Raw genomic sequence first — 22,186 nt, 5'->3', positions numbered from 1 at the left:
ACGTTTATGAAATGATATTATTTGCTCACCTTAGTTTTCCCAGAGGGCGCCATCATGTACAATCTCATTTCAATCATGTTCTTTTTAATGACTAGAATTGACCCAATGCACTGATGTTACATTTTCGACTAAGGCAGTACACAGTGGTGTTTATTTTATGTCCCCATCATGAAGCAGTGCCAAAGAGACTCCTGTTAGTCGTCAATACTTTCCCATGTCGGAGCCGTTCTGTGTAATAGGCCCGTGTCTGTATTGACCTACAGAAAAAAGGGGATTCACAATACAAACTGTGAAACACCAGTGCACCGCCGATTTGTCACCTCCCTGTGTGATTTATGAATCTTAGTTCAGTTAAACCACACTGACCACAAAAGAAAACTCCACTTGTCACAGTCACAGGGCAACAAGGCAATGTCCTTGTGCTGCAACCAGTAATACTATTTTACTGTTGCATGACAGTGGGTCTCATGAGGGCAGCTGAGCGTTCATCTCCCCCAGAGGGCCCATAAAAGAGATAACGTTTTATTCCCCTTTGTTTTTTCTCTTCTTCTTTTTTTTTCATTGTGAAGAGAAAATAGACTTCGACCATAGAAGCTGCTGCTCTGACCCTCTCTTCAGAGTTCCCATCGTGGAGCGGCAGAATATCAAAAACAATTCCACACGGCTGTGAGCACAGTGTTAATGGCAGCGTCACCTTCATGCTCGGTGCTATCAGGCCTTCTTTCCTCCAGCGGGATGGAAATATCAGCTGCCCTCAAGCCGTCAGTTATGTCAAATGTTATTTGTTATGCTGGTTGCCCATGAGCATCTGAGACGGATCATATGCACTGGGTGATTTCATCTGGGATAAGTCATGCTTAAGGCACCCTGAACCATGCAAAACCGGGACCCTATAGTTAATGCTTATGGTTTGTTGCCATGTAGTCGTGTGTGGATTCAGTGGTTATGATGAATGAGTTTGACATCTTTGACATTAGCCAGCAGAACATGATGACACGTTGTCTCCCACTAGTCAACAGGAAGACAATTAAAGACAGTGGAAGTCTTTCCCTGATACAACCCTTTGTCTCCTAACTGAAATTGTTTTTGCCTTGAAGTCTCTATGCAGCATCAGTGCAGCCATAATTATGTCTCTTTATTTTACAATAGGCCTAGTCACCCAGCCTTGTCCTTATGATGAACATAATGTAATTTCGAATGAGTAGCTTTTAACAAGTTTTTGCTTGATAATTCTGCCTTAATACAAAAGATAAATACCTGTGGTGGGTAACAAAAAGATTGGATAAAAATGTCATAAAATCCCATTTATAACAAATATAAATAGACAGACTACACTTTTTTTTTGCATTTACAATGAATTCTTATAATAAATAAACACAACACATATTATTTATACTGTGTATGATTAATGATTTGTTTATTTAAATTTATTATAATTTTGAATTAAATGGGTTTATAATTTAAGTATACAAATAAATTAACTACTGTTTGTCATGAAAAAAGAGTACACAAAAAAGACTTATGTAGGAAAAATATATATGTTTGGTATATACTGAAAATGCTTGTGCCCTATTAATGATAACAGATTATTTATCAAATATTATAAATAAATGTTTCCCTCGCAGGAACTACAGTATGTTAGATTATTTGTCTTGACAATTAACATGCAGGTAAATAAGAAAACTGGCCATGTCAGTTCCTGTACCTCTAAATCCTACAAATCAGTAATAGTCACCCACTTGCTTTCAATTCCTTAGAATCATTGTACACACACACACACACACACACACACACACACACACACACACACACACACACACACACACACACACACACACACACACACACACACACACACACACACACCACACAGAAGCTATGTCTATAGGGGGTGACTCTTGAGTGAATGAGTTGGGGGGGGTGGGCTGACCTCTGCAGCAGGAGATAAGGGTGTCACCTTCTCCATGGAGAGCGATCAGATAAGATAATGGAGCAGTACAGAGGATACACACTGGTGTCAGCGCTCAGCAAGGTCACCACATCCGTCTGTTGTATCACTGGCTTTCATAAGTGCTGGGGATCCGACTGCTCCCCCTTGACTGGCACCACGGGAGGCCCTGCACCCGGTGCTGTGCTTATCTCCCGTTTCCACAATGGTCGAGCTGACGCAGTGGCCTGAGGAGCTGAGGGAAAAACACCCGAGGGCCCGACTTCAAATGAAAATTAAATCGCATTCGTATACAAAGCAAACCGAGCTCTGAGTACATGCTCACCTGGTCTGATAGATAAAAGCACTGAGGTTCCACTGGACTGGAGTCATCTCGGGGGGGGGGACAACACAAAACACTGCATCATGTCAGAAAAACACGTTGTTGATGTAGGAGTGAGCGCCACCATCCAGGAGGATTCATTGTTTAGAAATGTTATCCACACGCAGGAAAATTGTACTGTAGATTATAGTTTTGGCAAATAAAAAACAAGAGGACAAGAGATTTTCTCTAGATGAAGGAGATGGGTCTCTGAATTATTTGACTACTGCTATTATTAATTATTATTGTTAATACCTGGTGCCACATTAAAAACAACATTACATCCGCAAGTATTCCTACTATTATTTTATTTATAAAAACCACCGGTAGTAGACTCAACTACCGCTGATGGTTAGATATACCATTAAATTCTATTTTTATTCCTTTAATGTTTGTAGTTACTATTAATAACTGACATTGTATACATAGTATTAATTGGTTTTAATCTGTACTGGTTGTGTACTTTTGCTGTATTTTTACAGTTAAATACCACAAAATACACAGTAAAACATTTTGAAAGTTAGTTACAGCAATTTGCATGGCATTGTGTGTAAAGTACATGACTGTATTTGGGGAAATTATTACCTGGATTGAAAGTTGTCTTTTTGCTTTGCCTGCTTGGAAACAGGCAGAGTGTTGACACAGGAGCAGAAGCTGTGAAGGTGTGGAAGTGAACCTGCAAACTCAGGATCAAATATAAAAAAGTTGTGTGTGTGTGTGTGTGTGTGTGTGTGTGTGTGTAAGCTGGACATATCCTGGCTATGAGCTCAGCTTCAATTAACTGTTGACTAGTGCATCAAAATAATGATTGTTTTTTTTATATAATCTGGTTTAATGAACCAAACATAATTCTTACAAAAGCAATTTCGAGCATCTCTGTGAATCCCTCATGTTGTCCATGTTTATTCATTAGTAGGGATTTCTGTTGGTTCTTTTCTCCTCACGCACCCACACACTTATTATTGTGAAATTAACAGTGAACGCTGAATCAAAGTTTTACCTTCAAGGCTGCTGCTGTTTTCCTATTCACGAGGCACACACACATAGACACACACATTTTAACCATTTTTACAAGTTCTAAAAGCTTTATTTTCCAAAATCCACCCCTTGCCCTCTCATGTACAGCACTGTAAGTTATTAAGTTTATTCTTTTTTTTTTTTTTTTAAATCAATCCATCCATTTGTACAGTGTTTCCTGCTCTCTTGAGCTATGGAGGGATACCCTGAATGGATAGTCATTTTAGCATTTGCTCAACCTGTCACCCCTGAGAAGGCCTGGCTAACGTGACTTTAGGATATTGTCTAAAAAGGCCTTGAATAACTTTATCAACTCAGACGCCGCCAACAAGGAGGAGAAAAGAAAAAAAAAGCTCACTCAAAATGTTGTTTGAAATATTTTCTCTTGTACTTTAAAAAAACATATTGATAAAATCATGTAAATAAACGAAAACAAACAAAAAGAAAGCAAAGCATTTTTCCCTTTCCCTGTATGCCGCACAGAGCCTACAATAACATAATCTTCTCTCGTCTATGATAGCAGTTCATTGTGATACATATAACAATAACAACTCTGATAAAATTTCTATAGTTACTCTATGATACTCTACATATAATTTGCCTCCTCTAGATTCTTTTTACGTTAAGAAATGTCTCAGTTCTTTAGGTCAGCGTTTCCCAATGAGCGATAGAGACAAACAAAGAAACAGTGAAGATTAAAGGCTGGCTGGTTCACTGAGTAGTGCGACTGGGGAGAATCACATGGGTATGGGCGCAGACACCTGGAGGCTTTGCTTGCCCAGAAAGACTTCTTGGTTCCTTGAACAGAAATACACATGGGTTTTCCGAGGTCTCGTAGAAGCACTAGCACTGGATTGCAATTATGGGGTTTTCACGACAGATGGCACTGCTGCATCACAGACAACTATACATATTGCACAATGAGAAATGCATAGGACTTGCTCCATTACTGTAATTTTTACGAGAACATGATTTGGTATACACGTCGCAGGGAAGGATGACACGTGCGCTCCTGAGTCCTTAGGAGGCCTTTGCCAACAGTCCATTTTGGCAAAAAAAAAGAAAAGTTGAGTGTTCAGTGTTTTGTCGACAGCCTGGTTGGCAGGGTGGAGGACGAGGACAGCGTGAACAGCAGTATGACAGTTGATGTTGCACTTGTGACACTCATCCCAAACACTTCGGACGTACCGTTGCTTTGCTCAGTGGAAGTCATCACTGAAGTTCTCCCGCCCCGCCGAAAAGTGAAACAGCAATGTCATGTGGCGCTGAAGGACCCCCCCCCCCCCCCACGCGGCTCGAGAGCAGCTATAAATGGAACGGCTCAGCCCCAGAGTCAAAACATGTGAAGGGTGACCATGAGCATCGAGCGTCAAGGGCAGCGCCGCCAGGACCAGCCATCGTTTCCAATGACTCGGCGCTGACGATCACGAGTTGGCCCGTGGCTGCGTCGGAGTACATAACACATTATTACAGGTGTGTACTGTATAATATAGATAAAGCCACTGACACACTGAAAACACATCATAAACATAAACATACCAAATGTATTGCTTTAAAATGTGAGACTTGTCTTCGTCACGGATGAACCACAAAGTGATCATTCTCACCTGATTGTTTTTTCTTTTTTCTTTTCCATAGCTAAACTCTCACTGTAATTGACATGGGATCGTAAAATCACGAAGATTAAAAGAGCTGAATATCAACACAAGTTTCATTGCTTTTGTAAGTAAATCAGTTTTAAGGTGCTTTTAATGTGGTTGCCATGGCACTGTTCTTTTTCCCGCCCACGTCCATTCAAACACTGCAGCAGGATGTCAATCAAGCGGCCTGCTGGCTGAGCAGCCTCCCCACCCACTGTCAGCCAAACTTTTCGCCGAGCTCTGAAATAATCCCATCAACTCTTCAAGTTATCCGCTGTGTTTTCATGATGTGTGTGTGTGTGTGTGTCTGCGTGAGCGGGGGCTCCTAATCATCTCATGCTGAGATAATGTCAGCGAAAAATCAAGGGCAGCGGCGAGGTGGAGCTGAAGGAGGAAGGCAAAGACACGGAGCGATCATGAGGGGGAAAGAAATGATGGCGTTCTGCGATGTCAGACGTCCACAATCGCAGAATTTTTTTTTAGATGCTGCTATAGCTTGGAGAGAACATAATGTTTACGCTGCACCGGGTGGATGATGCACTGGACCAAATGAGAAAAATATGGAATCATTCTGAGGACAGATTTGCAAAGTGACACAGAGTCAAGTTGACAAGCTGACCTTTTCTGGAACTTAATGAGAGCTTATCCTGCGGATACAGGGGAGGGAAACAAATCTGGAGAGGACTGACTATACGACTGTGACTCAGATAGAATGAGGGGATGAAATGTTTTTTAAGGGCTCAGGGAAACTTTTGGGGAGTGGAGGTGAACAATGGTGCTAACAGGGCTTTAGCATATGGCTATACAGTATGTAGTTATAGATCCACATACTTCCACATAGAGGACTCGTATTTGTTCTTTTAGAAGTCTAACTTTGACAGGGAGCACTTGTTCCGACAGTTGTTTGGTAATGGCCATATCCAGGATGCAATGTGACCGTACAGTATAGAGATCGATGAGACTGGCTCCAGTCATACACCAGTTACAGCTTTTCATAAAACCCTCAAAACCAATAAGTTAAAAACAGTTTAAAAGAGCATCAAGTAAAGGGACCGTATTTTGTGGCAACCACACTAAACATACATCTAGAGTTGTCTATATTTATTCTCTAATAAATTACACAATTATATCCATATTCCAAACCATGTTGACCCATGAAATGGCTATAAAAGCGGCCTCTGTGTACCAGTCACTGTCTGGAGGCCTGTCCTGCTCCGTAGGTCAAGATAAGAGGAGCAGAAAGAAGGCATGATAGGGGATCTTGGCCTTTATGATAGGAACAGCTCCCGGGCCTTGAGGCCTACCGAGTTTCAGGACTTGTGCACTGTTTCCATCTTAAGTCCGGCTTGCTGCATAGTTTGCATGTGACCTTTTGTCATGTGGGTCACACTGAAGTTGGGCCTGGGGTCTGGTACAGGGGGACAAGGGAGGAGCTCACGTGAGAGGGTGGGTTACGTCTTTAGTAGGGGGAGAAGATGATGGGCGTGTGTGTGGCCCGCAGCGGACCCGGGGCAGGCCGAAACAGTGCAGGGCCCAGGAAGGGGTTCTGGATGAAGGTAGTGGTGCCCACAGGGTGGCGCAGAGCCAGTGGGTTAGTTGCCATTGTGCACAGAGTTGGTTGGGTGAGGGGGTTGGGCAGGAAGCCAGTTGTCAAGCTCTTGGTCAGCTGCTTCTGCAAGGCCAGTTTGGTCTGGAGAAGACAGGAGGGGGGGACGGTGAGAAGTGAGAGAAGAACATAGTGAGGGTTCAGCATGTTAGTGGGCAAACATGTTTCCCAAACAATTGTTTGCAAGCGTAGACTGTATATAAAGATATACAACACCTCCTGTCATTGTATAAGAGTGAAGACAAAATATAATGGACATGGGTGGTGCTAACTCGTGCTTCTGACATCATTTGGAGATATCGAAAGTCCCGCCTATACATGCAGTCGACCACAGCATCATATAACTAATTACTTGGATAAACATCAGTGTGATTAGAACTACCTACCATCTATGGGAAAAATGTATTAAATGTTTGATTTTTAGATAGCCAGCCACCATGGGGTGATCCAGATAATGTGTCCTCCCTTGAGGGAAGAAAACTGAAAGACACAATCTTCAGGATAAATGTGTATATAACTTGTATTTTGACTTTTTAGTCTGTTCCGCTTCCCATCTGCTAACATAGAGGAGGTGGGGTTAATGGCCTATACTGCAGTCAGCCTCTAGGGGGCCAACAGGAAAATTTGATCATGAAGTGATCATATTATCCATCCACCTAAAATGAGAGAAACCATCTCTGGAAAAACAAATTATATACTCTAGACTTTTCATTTTGGTCCATGTCCATCTGTTGACACGGAGGAGGTGGGGTTTATAATCTATGCAGCAGGCAGCCACCAGGGGGTGAGCAAGAGGAGTTGGCTGCACTTGAGGTGAAGCTATTATGTCGTCCATCTTTATATACAGACATGGTTTGCACACAGAGCTGCAGTTGAGAACACATGTTCACAAAAAATACCAGACAGTGCTGGATTCCTGATGTTTAAAAATTCACTCCTCAAACATTTGTAATAGGCTAGTACTGACACACTTTAGCCTATTTCATCCAGGACAAGGGTTAAAAGACATTTATTCCAAAGCTGTGCGATGTTAAAAGGATAGTTTGGATTTGATCTGATTTTAAGATGAAATGCTTTGCTCACTGGTACACAGCTCATGCACATGCACAGCTCAGATGAGATTTTCTAAGATCCTGCCGATGGAGGTATCCCACTGAGCTACAAAAAGAAATTTCAAACCATACCGCGACTCTCATGTTTTTGAAATCAAATACTCACCACCTGAAGCCTCAAAAGCTGCTTTAATGTTGGACGATGGAAAATATGTCTCAACAGAATTGGCAAATACAGCGCTATATATAGTCCTAGCTTCCTTGTAGCATATCTAGCAATTTATTGGTTAAGCAATACTGTCATTAATAGGAACATATTCTGAACATACATATAAAGGGGGAAGATTTTATTTATTTATATAACTATATTCTTGCTTTTTTAATCCAATGTAAGATCTGCCTACAGCTGCTGTAGAGTTAAGTATGTGACTCAGTAAAGATGAGACCATTCTCCATGAGACCAATCAAAAAACAATGTAGTGTAGTCCAGAAGTCTCAAAATCTCAGAAATTAATTTCACAGGTTAGAGATTTTCTCATGGACAGTGTCAGAGATTTTCAGAATAACTTAACAATTGGGAATTTATGTCACCATTGCTAGTTTTAATTACTTGGAGTCTTGAATCTACCATCAATAATACAAAATAAAGAGCGAGTTAAAGGGGTAGCACCTCTTGTAAAAAAAAAATCTGAACTATCCCTGCATTAAAAACATGGTTTCTTCATCGTCTCTCAGTCCCCTGACCCTGGCCAGGCCTAAAGTCCACCCGGCTGAAGCACTTAAATCTAACCCCAGATTCGGTCTCTCCTGCCACTAACCTGCGAGGATAGGGAGGAGAGGGAGGTGAGGTTGTACTGGCTGAATGCTTTCTTCATGGCAGACACAGCCAGGCCTGCATAGCCACTCCATCTCATGTTCTGTAGGAAAGAGGAGGAAGAAAAGGAGGAGGAGGAGAAAAGATGTGAGCTATAGGAGGTGTGTATATGACAGGAGCAGACAAGTGATTAATCTGGAGTGCTGATTCAGTCTGCCGTTGTCGGAGCTGGTAAGTGGGGGGAGACCGGGACTATTTTAGACCTGTCTCAGGGGTAGGGGGCCGACCGAGTACAACTGTGTGCTTAACCTCTCAGACAGTACGGGCACACAAGCACGCTGCCTCGCCGGGACATACAAGCCCCTCAGCACAATGTAATGAGATATGTGTGTGTGTTTCAACTGTGCGTCTCTCGGGGCAGGAGTCAAATCAGTTAACTGGATCGAAAAATAAATTAGAAGCATTGTTTAGAAATGCATTAGTTTACAAGCGCGGCTGAATGTATTCCAGTTTTGGCACATTTCTACAGCATGTTCAAGCATATCTGAGCTAAGAGAAAGGCAATTATTTTGTGTGTGTGTGTGTGTGTGTGTGTATGTGTGTGTGTACATAGCAGTGTGGCAGTGTTTTGTTTGTCAGTGTCTTTATGCTGAGACTTACCGCTAAGCTGGAGCTTGGCTGGGTCTTGCTGTGGGGGGTAAATTTGGGTTTGGGTGGTTTTCCGGCCAGCCGATCCTTGTGCCGTCTGCTGTTCATGTGCTGTTGAGACCAGCAAGAAAACAGCATTAGCGAGCTAACAAGCATCTGCTGTACCGCAGCGGAACCACTTCAAATTTCATCTGCTGAATTTACAATGGATACACATCGATTATGACTTCACAAGTGCACAGGAATTACACCACATTATTCTCTAGCACTGCCACAGTATCTCCTTCTCCATTCCCTGCTGGGTCTATCCATCCAATGAAAAGTCTTCTTCAATTTTCAAGGAGCTTTGAAGATAAATGGTATCAACATTATGGAAATTAAAACAATAAACAAAGGAGAAGTTAATTTCCCGAAAGGAGTAAAGAAAACATATTTGATGGTGCTGTTTGGCAGAGGGCATGGCTCTTACTACACATGTTCTATTTAATATTAATACCAAAGAAACACATATTGAACTTTACACAATATATATTTAATCAAATTATACTATTAACTGTACTGGTTGTTTTTGTAACATGGAACCTAAATCTTTCATTTATTTATTTATAATTGTAAATATTAAACATCTATTAATTTCATGAAAAAACAATATATATATATAGTGTATATATTGAACTGCAATAATGTATTGATGAATTAGAATTTTCAACCACAATTGATGCTGCATATTCAATTTAATTACACAAATTAAGGAACATTTGCATTTATATGTAAAAAGTATATGTCTGCTATTTTGTAAATTTGTATTCTTCAGATTCTGATTACTTTATTGATCTCAAGGGAAAGCAATTATTTTCAATGAAATGAAAACACGTATCTCCTTCTCTGGCCGTATTACTTCCAGGCTCATGTCCTCCATGGGATGTTTGAATAAAACCCGTGGAACGTATTTAAGGCATGGAGAGGCTGAAGCAGCCTCGGTGCTGTATCTTTTTCACATTCCACTCGAGCCTCTCTGAAAGTTTCCCTGACAATCCCCCCGCTCAGACATGGTGTTTAATGAACATCAAAAGGAGAGAAATGACTTCCCGGAACCTCGTTTGATGTCGGTTTAACTAGAAAATTAAATACAGGAGGCATTAGCAGCTCGCTATAATGAGTGGCAAATAAATCCCTGCTCAGTGAAGAGCTTTGCAGTCAGTTATAGCATCAGATGATCTCTGTCTAATGTGGAAAAATAGCTGCTGCTCGAAACGTAGCCTGCACTCACAACCTGCTTTTCAATGGCTCCATTCATCCGGCTGTAAATGAAAGTGCCGCTTTGATTTAAGCCCTCACACACATGTCCTCAATCAAGGTGATGTTAAAATGGTCTTTAAAGGACCATCATTCATATTAAGCATTTTAACACACATCATTCTTGCCAGTTTTTTTTAATAATAGACATATTACAGGTCAGTTTGGTCGAAGTTCAGTGTGTGATATCAGACTCATGATGTGTGAGGTAATGACTAAGTATGCACTAAGTATGCAAGTTCCGCTCTCTGATTAATTCTGTGGCAACGTCCTCTGTCTGTGGAGGGGAGAGAATTATCAGCATCTTTTTCTCCACTGTCTGGCATGATTTGGCCGGAGAACATTCTGATTAAAATTAAGATTAAGATGCATTTATTAGTCCCAAACACATGCACAGACATGCAAAGGCACACTCATGCAGGTAGGGAAATTTAATCTCTGCTTTTGACCCATCTGGTGCAGAACACACAGAGCAGTGAGCGACCATGTACGGCGCTCAGGAAGCAGATGTTGGGGGAGTAAGGTGCCTTGCTCAGGGGCACTAGACAGGGTAGGGAGAATCCTCTTGGATTTTTGGACAGATCAATGCAGGTTCGTCTTTTTGTTGTCTCTCTGTGGAGTCGAACCAGAGACGAACCAGAGACCTTCTCTGCCCATAGTCCAAGTTTCTGCCACTAGACCACCGCCTCTCCCACGGGTCAACATTATGTCCGTGGCCTTTTGAACAAAACTCCTATCAGGTTAGCAACACTCTCACTTAGTATGCTTTAACAAATCGGCAGGACTCCTCCAAGCCGCCGCTGCCGCTGCTTCCCTCCTCATCTTTCATTTCGCACAGCACATGACTGATAGTGAGGACCCAGAGTGATAACTCCTGCAGTTTTCCCTCCTACTCTGCTACTTTACAGTCAAGATCTTCTCAGGGTCTCTTGTGGTGAGAAGGTTTAATAAACGATCCATTACTTTGACATGTTGTCACACATGCATTTCTGTCCATCCTTTTATCCACTCAGTCCGATTAAACCGTGCAGCTATTATATGTGTGTCATTCCTCCACATCTATTCATTTCTCCAAACTCTAAAATTGGCCAGTAACTCTCACTCAAAGGAAAAAGGCATAATTCACTATATAAATGATTGATGATTCTACTGTGCATCCATCCAACCATCCATTATCTATACCGCTTATCCTTTGAGGCTCGCTGGAGCCGATCCCAGCTGACATTGAGTCAGGGGGGGAGGGAGGGTACGGAATGTGTCAGGGCCAACATACAGAGACAGATGGCCGTTCAAATTCGCACCTATGATGTGCAGTTACAACCTCAGCAATGAATCTTACCTGGCTCAGCTGGGTCTCAGAGTTCACGAAGATCTCACACACTTCACACTGGTAGTTCTTGCTGGGCACCCCGACGCTGCCTTTGGTGCCCAGCCGCTTGCTTTTGCACCCGGCGCGAGCTGCTACCACTTTCCCCCGGCGTCGGGGCAGAACACTCTGACCTTCCAGCATTAGTTTGTGCTTTGTACCTAGTGGAGAGAATATAGAGTTGACTTTGGTCTGTTGTTCTGCAAAGTTAATAATTTGATCAGGCATTCATTTGACACTCATAATTCCAAATTGTTCAGAAAAGCCTTTTACCGCTGTTATGTGCTTCCAGCTGGGAGATGGAGTTGACTGTGACTTTACAAACAGGACAATGGAGGTGAGCCTTGCTTTTCTTTGGGTCCTTGTCATCATCTGTATGGGGCTCCCCGTTTGTGCTAGACGTGTCGGCATGGCTGCATGACTCGGCAGTCAGAGCGCTGTCTTCTGCGGCCTCTGCGACTTCGGGGGCATCGGCGGCCTCGGGGGCCTCCGGGGCCTCTGTGGTGCTGATGTCTGAGGCAGTTTCAGAGAGCTGTGAGGAAGGGGAAATCTGAGGAGGGGAAAGGGAGACCAACTCAACGGAGGAAACCTCTGATACTGGCGTCAGCATCACTGAGCTCCGGGGACTCTCCTCGAGCTTCACCTCCAGGTTGGCTGGTTCTAGAACAGTTTGAAGACCTGTATAAAAGGTAGAAACAGAGGAAAGCATCAGCAAACTGATCCTCAGTTTGTCAAAGAGAGATGACATGAGGTTTGTTTGTTATATTGGTGCAGGGTTACAGAGACTGGGGAGTTCAAACAATGTGCCTCAAACTGAAGTTGAAAAGAGGAGCTGCAGCAATGGACAGTGTGAGGACAGAACATTAGAGCATGAAAACCTTTTCAAGTAATGACACAAAGTCAAACTCTGAACCTGAATATGAGCAGAATGTCTCCTTTGAACCTCACTGTGAGCTAATTGGCATTTACAACCTCCCGTCACTCCAGCCTCTTCACTCAAGCTCAAACATTTAATCTCAAGCAACTGAATCATCTATCGCGTTGCACCGTTCGTGGCAGTCGGGTTGCAGAGCCCCTGTGACACGAATTTGCATCTTTGCAGTGAACGCAGAATCGGAGTTGTTGTGAGGAACCTTTGATAGTTTTGTGCTCATGTAACTACAGTAATATATCAACTTTTTTGTTTAATACCTAGTAAATAATCACTTTTTCTGTATTTTTCTTACATTGTTCAACACGCATTATAAGATTTTCCCATCACTGATTAAATAACCTCAACAAAGGAAGACAAAATTTACAAAAAATAAGCCTGAACAAATTGGCTCCACCAGAAAAATACTTTCCACACTGAATTGTGTGGGGTGAAAAATATAAAGGTTAGCTAATTAATCTCCTCCATCAGTTACAGTATTGGAGGCAAATTTAAGATTTGTTTTTAAAGTTCTGGCTCATACTATTCAAATATCAAGTGGACCCGGAGTCTCAGTCAATATAAACAAACCCATTGACAGCCGTGCCACAACAATAAGTCACTGGAGTTCTATTACACGTCTCCCCTTCAACCCGTGGCCCTCCCGAGGGAGACACACACTTCATCCCAGAGAACCGTGTGTTAGACTCACTGGATATCTCCATTTCATTTAGTGCACTTTCTCCCCGCACACACAGGCACACACACTCGCATTGATTTTCCCTTTTACGTCCAAGAGTAAATTCATTATTGGAGATAACGGTCTTCCTCTCTCGTTCCCGTAAAAGAAAAAGAGCCTATATCGGAGCAAGATTAGATCGCCCCCTCGCTGTAATGAGAGTGACCCCTGAGGAATTTGCGCTCCTGTGTCGGCGGGGCGGGGGGGGGGGCAGGTATGATCCTGAGCTTATGTGAAGGATAGGGCCACCTGAGAAGTCTCCCGACGGGAGCGATACTGATCAATGGATTTAGCAGGAACCTTAACAGAGGAAGATGTGGAGGCTGGTGGAAACCAAAGCCGTCTAAAAATCCAAGAGCTCAGAAAGTGAATGACCTCAGTCAGCAGAGAATCATTTCAGATATCGCTGCCCGGTTTCAGGTATCCTTTTTATTTTTACAAAGCTTAAATTTGAACAGCTTCTACTAGTGTGGAGAAAGTGGAGCTGAATCAAATGTTAATCATCCGTAAATGTTCTGTCACTTCTTAACCTGTGATGTTGGTCTGTGAACTTTACTTTGTATTAAAGCACGTTCTATCTATATTTGTGTTAGTTTCCTGTCTGTTTTCTCTTTTTTAAGTACTGTTAATCAATCCAATCTTTTAGGGTTCTTATTTAAAAACTGAAGAAGTTGTGAAAACAAAAAGTTGTGAAACAGAGATGATTCAAAAATAGAAATCATCGTTTATTGCAGCACTGATGAGACGCTGTTACAAGAGCATGCAGCTGACATGGGGTCAAACATAGCTGTGAAACTGATGAAAACATTTTGACAAACACAAAGACTCCCCTGCCTTCTTTCCGAAGTAAACGCCTTCTCGGGCCATTTGTGATTTGCTAGGTTTGCCCTCTTACAATCTACAAGATAACAGAGACTTTGACCAACATTGGCAACCTGTCAGACCAAAGGCCGGCATATTGGCAGTGCCAGCAGGGCCTCTGTGAAGTTGAGTTACAAAGCAGAAAATAATGGATATTTGGGTCAATTTCATGCAGACAATCATCAGTTTAATCCATGTTTTAACAGTCCAATTAAATCTGACAGGCTTTTAGAGTGTAAACACATCTGAAGAGATCTTTATTCAGCACACTGATCCGCTGAGAACTTTACCCCCGGCCAAACAAGCTAATGATTGTGAATATTCAACTCGTTGACCACATGCTCACATACAAACGCATGCACGCACCCAGTGCTCGGTATAGTAACGCGAGCATTGAACTGAGGCAGCCTCAGAAGGCAAACAACTTCCCCAAGGAAAAATGCTTGCTTTAAATTCTCATTACTGTGAAGACAGACACGAGTCCCTGCAAGGACGGTTGCAACAGCCGAGTCAATCAAAGCCGGGAGTGATTGATGCTGCTCTCTCACTTGCTCACTCGCCGTCTACCCACTGGTCTGCTGGTCTGGGACGTGTTTTATAAGCATCATTCCATTCATCACACAAGATGTTTCCTTGTCTCCCTCCTGTTGCGTGAATACATTAATACTATGGGGCTTTAAATCAGTGATTCCCAGCCTTTTCGGGTCGCAGCCCAACAGTATGATCAGACTGGTGCACAATTTTCAATTCAGGACCCCCACATGGGTGTTGAGACCCTGAGGTTTAGAAGCACTGGCTTCAATAGAGGGCAAAAGATGCTGGAAAGCCTTGAATGTGTAACTAGATCAGTGCCTGTTCTAAATCTGCCTGATTATAAAGGGCTGTTTACTTTGTCTGTGATAATGCTCCAAGGCCACTTCACAATTTCACCTTGTCATTAGTGAGTCCTCCTCAAACATTATACGGTCCTTGTTTATTGTTTGTGTGGAGGACGTTGTGTGCAGATCTTTTTAGAATCAGCCAAATGGCTTGCAACACCATTAAAGAATATCTACCAGATTTGAAACCAAAATTGTTTTGTGATCTTTCAGTGCCATGATCCAGGTCCACAAAAGATTGTTGAGGTCAGGGAGACATCATGGTTTAGGTTTAAGCTTCTATGTTTTCAATATGGTTAGAATAATAACAACTTGAATAAGGAAATTCACCCATTCATGTCAGTATCGCTTATCCCCTGACAGTCAGGCAGGTTGCCATTGACAATCAAGCATTCGCTCGTATTAATGTAATATCAATGCCATATTCATGCCTTTAGGCAATTTAGGGTCTTCGGATAACCTGTATGTCTGGGGAGAGTGAGAGGAAGTTGGAGAGAAAACCCTTGCAGACACAGAAAAAGGTCCAGCCGGCCCTCAGGTGGTGGCTAAAAACATTGTACATTGTATTAAAGTCCTCCTATCTGCAACTTATATATGAACATGTCTCTATTTCCTGAATTGCTGCCAATCGACAAAAGCTGTAATTTCTTTGTAATTCCTCCTTCACGGCTGAGTACTTTTTGGGTATTTACTTAAAATGACTGATCATGTTTTCTTGGGAGGACATTCTCAATAACTAACCATATATATATATATATATATATATATATATATATATATATGATGCCCTCACCGGAGTAGAGGTTGTGCCGACACTTTAAGGTCCTGAGTGTGTAAAACTGCTTCACATTGCTTTTCAATAAATGAGTGTTTAGCAATAACTCATAATTATGTGGCGACAAAGCCTACATTTTAATTACCTGGTTCATTCCACTGTGGCACTTGACCAAATATATTTGTAAAGACATTCGAGACTCCTCATTTGCTCTATGTAGAGAAAAACGCAGCGGGAACATCGCCCGGCACCTCCTAAGGTGAGATGTGAATGGCTTCCTGCGTCTAAGTGGGCATTAGTGGTTATTCTAATGGAGCTGAAGAGGCTGACCTTGTGGCTCTGGAGGAATGTCTGTTTGTTCTGAGTCACACACTCACTGACTGGCGGAAGAAGCGACAGGTGTGTTATTGGTTACTGGCGGCAGACAATGTGAGCGTCGGCCTCGCAGACGGCTCCCCGCCAGCTTTTACTTTCATGGCAGACATAACTCATTTCATCGAGTGTTAATTTGGAGCGTTATTCCATTACAGGTTGGCATTGTAGTGTGTGCCACCACTGGCTCGCACTGCTGCATTTCAATTTCACATTAGGACAATCACACAATTGGGCTTATTAAAGAGTGTTCCTCCTCACAAAATTGCTTTGGAACTGTAAAATTATTCTCAGCATTGAAACTATCTGTGACTTATGAAGTTTCTCTCTCCACTGACCCCCACCCCCTTCTCCAATGCGCCCCCTCTCTCCGCGCTCCTTCATTCATTTCATCTTATCTTTCATTTTCAGCTCATCATCTCATTTAGTCCCCTTCGCCGCTTCCCTCTTTCAGAGCTCTCCTTTGCAACAGCGGAATATTAAAATGAGATTTGATGAGAGCCTTATCAGGCTCCCGGTCTTTTGTCCACTTTCTCCTCTCTGAAGGAGACTTCTTGTGCTCAAGGCAAAAAAAGGAAACGTGTGCGTGAGCCCATGTCTTCATGAGTTTGTCTCGGGGGGAGATGAAGTACAACCTGTCTCCCTTCTCTCCCCAAACGTCACATCTCCTCTCTGATAGTTCAAACTAGCATCCAGGAGCATTTTGAAATTCTGCTCAGATAGCGGCAGACAGATTCCTCAGGGCAGCGGGGAGGTGGAGGGGGGCGGATGAAGTAAGAGGAAAAACTGTTCTGCCGCTCCTGCACTCCGTTGGAAGGATAAATGAAAAGTGTGCGCCCAGGTGAGGGCAACATGAGAAGCTAAATGGGCTCGGTCTGCAGCCGAAATGCCATCGGAGCGATTCATGCTTGCCGAGCTAATGTTGCAGCCCTGTCTCGCAGAAAAGCCTTTTGAAAAAAAAATGAGGCATTCCTTTTGTATGAAAACTTCAAATGTCCGTATTTACACCACAAATCTAAAATCATTTGAACTTTTTGTGAAAGAAGATGAGTGCTTTGGATTTCTTTCCACTTGACATCCCCTTACACTGAAACCCACACCTCTATCTGGCTCCCTCTCTACTCGCCCTGCAATGTGCGTCACTCATTTCATCCTCCACATATACACAGACTCTGTCTCTGCAGCCACCTCCTCTATCTAACCAAGATGGATGGGAGAGAGCAGGAGGGAGCACAGAGGAGTGGTAGCAATGGAAATTAAGAGGCAAAGGGGGTAAAAATGACCCCAGCGAGGCTTGGATCGATCTCAGCCAGCCCCTTTATTTACACAGCATCTCTTGCTCCAAGACATCCCACAATCCCACAGCTTTGGAGCCTTCCATCCATCACAAGGCACAGGGACATAGCACCAGGTCAGACAGGGTTTTGAGGGAGGAAACTGCTGAGGTTTGAATGCACAGAAAGACAGAAGGGACAGGAGGGAGGGATGGTGAAGGATAAGGTGTACAGAAGATGTAATCCCACAGTGTAGCACAAGGAAGCAGAGGTAAAGAGATATGTGACGCTAAGGCATGGAGGAGGAGGAGGAGGAGGAGGCAGTCAGAGATGTGAGAGCTGGACTGGTGAAGGGGGTTTGGAGAGATAAAATGGAGTAGAAGAGGGAATTAGAGGAACCAAAGCGTGATAAAGTGATCATCAAGAAGACGGAGACAGGCGGAGAAGGATCTGTTACAAATGGCACGCTCTTGCCGTTGCGGTCTTCCCATCTCTCCATCTGTTCACGTACCTGTTACTTCCACTAAGCTCGTCTCCATGAGCGCAGGCAGAACTGCCTCGCACGTCGTTGTCTTGCTCCTGTCTCGCTCTCGCTCCCGGTCTCTGTCTCGGTCTCTCTCCCTCCCCGTGGACGAGGCCTCCCCAGATCGCCGCTGCCTGTTCTTCTGGGCCTCCATGGCTTTGAGTTTGCGGGCGTGCTTGTGGCCCTTATAGTGGGCCTCCGCTTGGTTCTGCAGAGGAAATGAGAGAAAGGACTCGTTGCATTATCTGCTGGAGAGACTGGAGCCCACGTGCAATAACTGTTAAAATGCACTCCTGAATATTCGCTCACTTGCAGGCATGCACGGGCTGCAAGGGGGGAAGGCTGTTTCCACCTGATAACAGCGCTGGCACATTGGGAGGCCAGAGGTATAATTGCACCTGTAATATGTAACAAGAGAGAGGATCCCATCTCCACAACTACCCTATTAATGTGCACTGCGAGAGTCAGTCTCTGGAAATCGTAGAGACACGAGGAAATACATACCAGCGTCACACACATTCGAGGACTCTGCCAAAACTCGCAAACACAAATCCAAACGCAGATGACATTTTTACTGACTGTGACTCAGCAATAGGCGAGGCAATTTCCCCACCGGGTGGATCGCGATTTACCTTCACATTTTGTACTATTCTCACGGCCCGGCTCTATCTGAGAACAAAGCTCCTGTTGTCGGAGCAAGCGTGGATACATGGGGATAGTAGAGAAATCAATACAGAGATTACTCATTAAAAGTTAAAACAATCTCTGAGGGATTAGCTCTCAGCAGCTCCAGGCCTGAATATACAGGGTTATAGGGGGTTGGAGCAAGAAAACATACACATTATAGAGTAAAACGTTAACTACATTCAATACAGTAAATTAATATATTTTTTTCCAATTATAGGTATGGAAAACCTAAATGTCCCCAAAATGGATTAAGTGCCTTTTTCTCCCTCTGTGTTTTGACAAGAGGATCAAGGTAAGGTGAAGTCGTCCAAGAGCTCTCTTCCAGGTTTACTTCTTGCAGGAATTAATAATGTAAATCCTCAGACACCGGAGAACGTCAGTAAAGAGGCTGGGTTTTACTTTGAAGGACTCGAATAAACACACGCACAAGTGACTGCAAACCATGAAAGCCTTTTGCATGGGGAGTGAGGTGTGGATTTCTGTCTCTCACTAAACAATACATTACGTCCAATAAGCAATAAAAAAAGATAATTGTGCTGCATTAGTGCAAAAATACAAGGTTATAGGCAAATACACAGACACACAACCACCATCCCCAATCCCCTGTGATAGCTCATATGTTAACACCTGGCTATGGATTTGAACATGTACTGTGTAGCTACAGAAGGTGTGATATACTGCAGCGGTGACCTATAAATGGTGTGGCTGTCAAAGCATCTGTAAAAATACCTTGCATACTTTGTGACTGATCTGCTGTGACAAGGCTTCAGAGATTAGTGCGATGAGACAAATCCCCCCCCCCCCCCCCCCCCCCCCGCTTGTCTCTCTATCCAATTGAGTCTCTACGGAGGCAGAGGAACAAGGTGTGAAACGAGCTTTGGTTTTTCACATCGCTGCCCCAGCCAGCAGGACTGCAGGGAGCTACAGGGTTCTAGCGCGGGGGGGGGTCCTGATTACCTTCGCGATTGAGCAATTCCCGGGCTACAAGTAAACACTGGACTATATCTGGTGCAGAGACATAAGTTCAGTGGCTGTGGAACGTGTTCCCCCATAGCTTTGACTTCCTGCTGAATCCTAAATAACGCTTTGCTTGTAGCAGAACTAATAACAGACTGAAAAACTGCAGTGATTTTTAGAGGCTGATGAATTGAACCGTAGCTTCCCCTCACTTCAATAGTCAGTATTGGGTGAATGTGAAGAAACAGCTTTTTATCAAGACTGCAAGTCACAGTTGTGTCTTTGATATTTTCTCTTGTTGCACTCAGCTATAAATACATGCAGCCCAATTATGTTAATACATTATGACAATGTAAACAGGAGCAATGGCATGAAATTATGCACTTTTTCCAAGACTTGCAGAAGCTGTAGTCAATATTTTCATAATTTCAACAGTTGGAATAAAAGATGCTAATGCACTCAAATACAAATAATGCAATTTTATTTGTGAGTTTTCCTTTACAAAAATAAACCTAATATTACGTGGTCATTTAAGATGAAATTTACCTCCACAGAGTATTAAAGGGGAATTAAGTGATAAAGGCACAGTGATGACCTCCATTGGAAATGAAAACAAACAACAAACTAAAACCTGAACAAAGTAATCAATTAATTAAACTTCGAACATGTCTCAAGGACATAAAAACCTGTATGACCCGCAATTTTCTCTTATTAAACTCAGATAAAACAGAGGTTATAATACTTGGCCCCAAACACCTTAAAGATGCATTATCTAATGATATACTGCGCTAGACGACATTGCCCTTGCTTCCAATGAAACAGTCAGGAACTTGGGAGTGATCTTCGATCCTGATTTATCCTTTAATAGTCACTTAAAACAAATTTCTAGGACCGCTTTTTTCCACTTGCGTAATATTTCAAAAATTAGACATGTCCATTAACAAAAAGATGCAGAAAAACTAGTCCATGCCTTTGTTACATCGAGACTGGACTATTGTAATTCATTATTATCAGGCTCCAGCAGTAAGTCGTTAAAGACTCTACAGCTTGTCCAAAATGCCGCAGCACTTGTCCTGACGAGAACAAAGAAAAGAGAGCACATTTCTCCAATATTAGCATCGCTACACTGGCTTCCAGTTAAATCTAGAAGGCCCTCACCTTCAAGGCCCTCCTCACCTTCAGATTTTTTTCATCAAGATCCATGAATTATTATTAAAATAAACTCAAAATGTCAAAGAAAGTAAAACAAATAATCTTGGATCTGCCTCCTGAACCGAATCCGCACAAAAATGTTTTAGGTTCCTACCCGTCCCATACCCGAGTTTTTGTGTAACCTCATTAAACGTTGAAACAAACAAAGGCAGATCATAACCTTGGTAGAGGTGATAAGAAATATAACAGAAACATACATCAGCTTGGAAAAAATGCTTTAACAGTAACACTGCATCCGATCATGCCATTTGGAATATCTGTAGGCCGATCTGAGCACAGACAGATAACCTGATCAACCACAGAACACAGTGTTCCCCTAGGTGTGGCCTTTCCTTCTGGGAAATAGGTTTATTTGCTTTCTTTCAAATTTTTAAATGAGAAAATCCATACCAAGCTCATGTCTGCATTCACATTCATCCAGAGGCCAGTTAGCACAGCTGGAAACAAAAGGAAACAGCTAATCTGGCAAGTGATGTCACACTGCCCATCCTGACATGCACCTCTGCATCACTGCAGCCAGGCGAGAAGGTAAACAGGATGGAGGTATTCACCAAAACCATGAAATAAAGTTGCTCTTTCTTGAGCTGCAGATGAGGCTTACATATTTCTCCCTTTCAGCATTATGCCTGAAGATTAGTTGCTATAACATGTGAGCAAACCCTAAGGAGGGTGCATGGGAGTGTTAGGTGAGCACTGATGCTGTAAGAGAGACAGATAAAGCTACAGTCAGACCTGGCACTCCTGTTTAAGTCGGTGTGTGAAGGCAGGGAATGGGATTTGCTCAGTGTGTGAAGAGCACGTCTGCACCCCCTCTCCCCCCCTCTGCTCCCCCTCTCCCGTGCCTCAACCCTTCTTTGAAAATGGAGGCGACAAAAACCCCTGTGCCGGTGTGTGTGTTTGTGTGTGTGGGGGTTTTCCTGGGACCAGACCTGAGATGTCTTAAGGCTTTCTGGATTCCTATTTATTTGTTTATGTGAATATGCATAAAATGTCACGAGAATGTTTGTGTGTCTGTACTGTGTTTGAGTGTTTGCACGTTTACAGTATGTGTGTGTTTGTTTGTGTGGGTATGCGTGCACGCGCGGATGGGAGAAATGAGCGAGGAGCCGAGAACGCCGCTTCCTGCTGGGGCTGCTGATTGTTTCTGCTCCTCGCTGATTAACGGCAGCTCTCTCTGCTGTCTAATCCCTCATACCAAAACAACAACAACACACACACACACACACACACACACACATACACATTTCACT

At 43.0% G+C, this 22,186-nt stretch overlaps 1 protein-coding gene across 2 annotated transcripts in view; it reads right to left on the bottom strand.

Moving 5' to 3' along the window:
• Positions 1 to 3,192: 3,192 nt before the first annotated feature.
• Positions 3,193 to 22,186, bottom strand: part of znf385c (zinc finger protein 385C) — a 91,258-nt gene continuing 72,264 nt past the window's right edge. For both annotated transcript variants that reach the window (XM_062407256.1, XM_062407257.1), the window contains exons 4-9: positions 18,069 to 18,288; positions 12,022 to 12,426; positions 11,722 to 11,909; positions 9,099 to 9,197; positions 8,443 to 8,541; positions 3,193 to 6,656 (exon numbers count right to left, since the gene is read on the bottom strand). In XM_062407256.1, the coding sequence (XP_062263240.1) occupies positions 6,426 to 6,656; positions 8,443 to 8,541; positions 9,099 to 9,197; positions 11,722 to 11,909; positions 12,022 to 12,426; positions 18,069 to 18,288 (1,242 nt within the window). In that variant the 3' untranslated portion in view covers positions 3,193 to 6,425. The remainder of the gene's footprint in view (positions 6,657 to 8,442; positions 8,542 to 9,098; positions 9,198 to 11,721; positions 11,910 to 12,021; positions 12,427 to 18,068; positions 18,289 to 22,186) is intronic.

This window comes from Platichthys flesus, chromosome 16 (assembly GCF_949316205.1).
Source record: "Platichthys flesus chromosome 16, fPlaFle2.1, whole genome shotgun sequence".
In the NCBI taxonomy this organism is placed as follows: domain Eukaryota; kingdom Metazoa; phylum Chordata; class Actinopteri; order Pleuronectiformes; family Pleuronectidae; genus Platichthys; species Platichthys flesus.
This window is presented reverse-complemented; position numbering and strand designations above follow the sequence as displayed.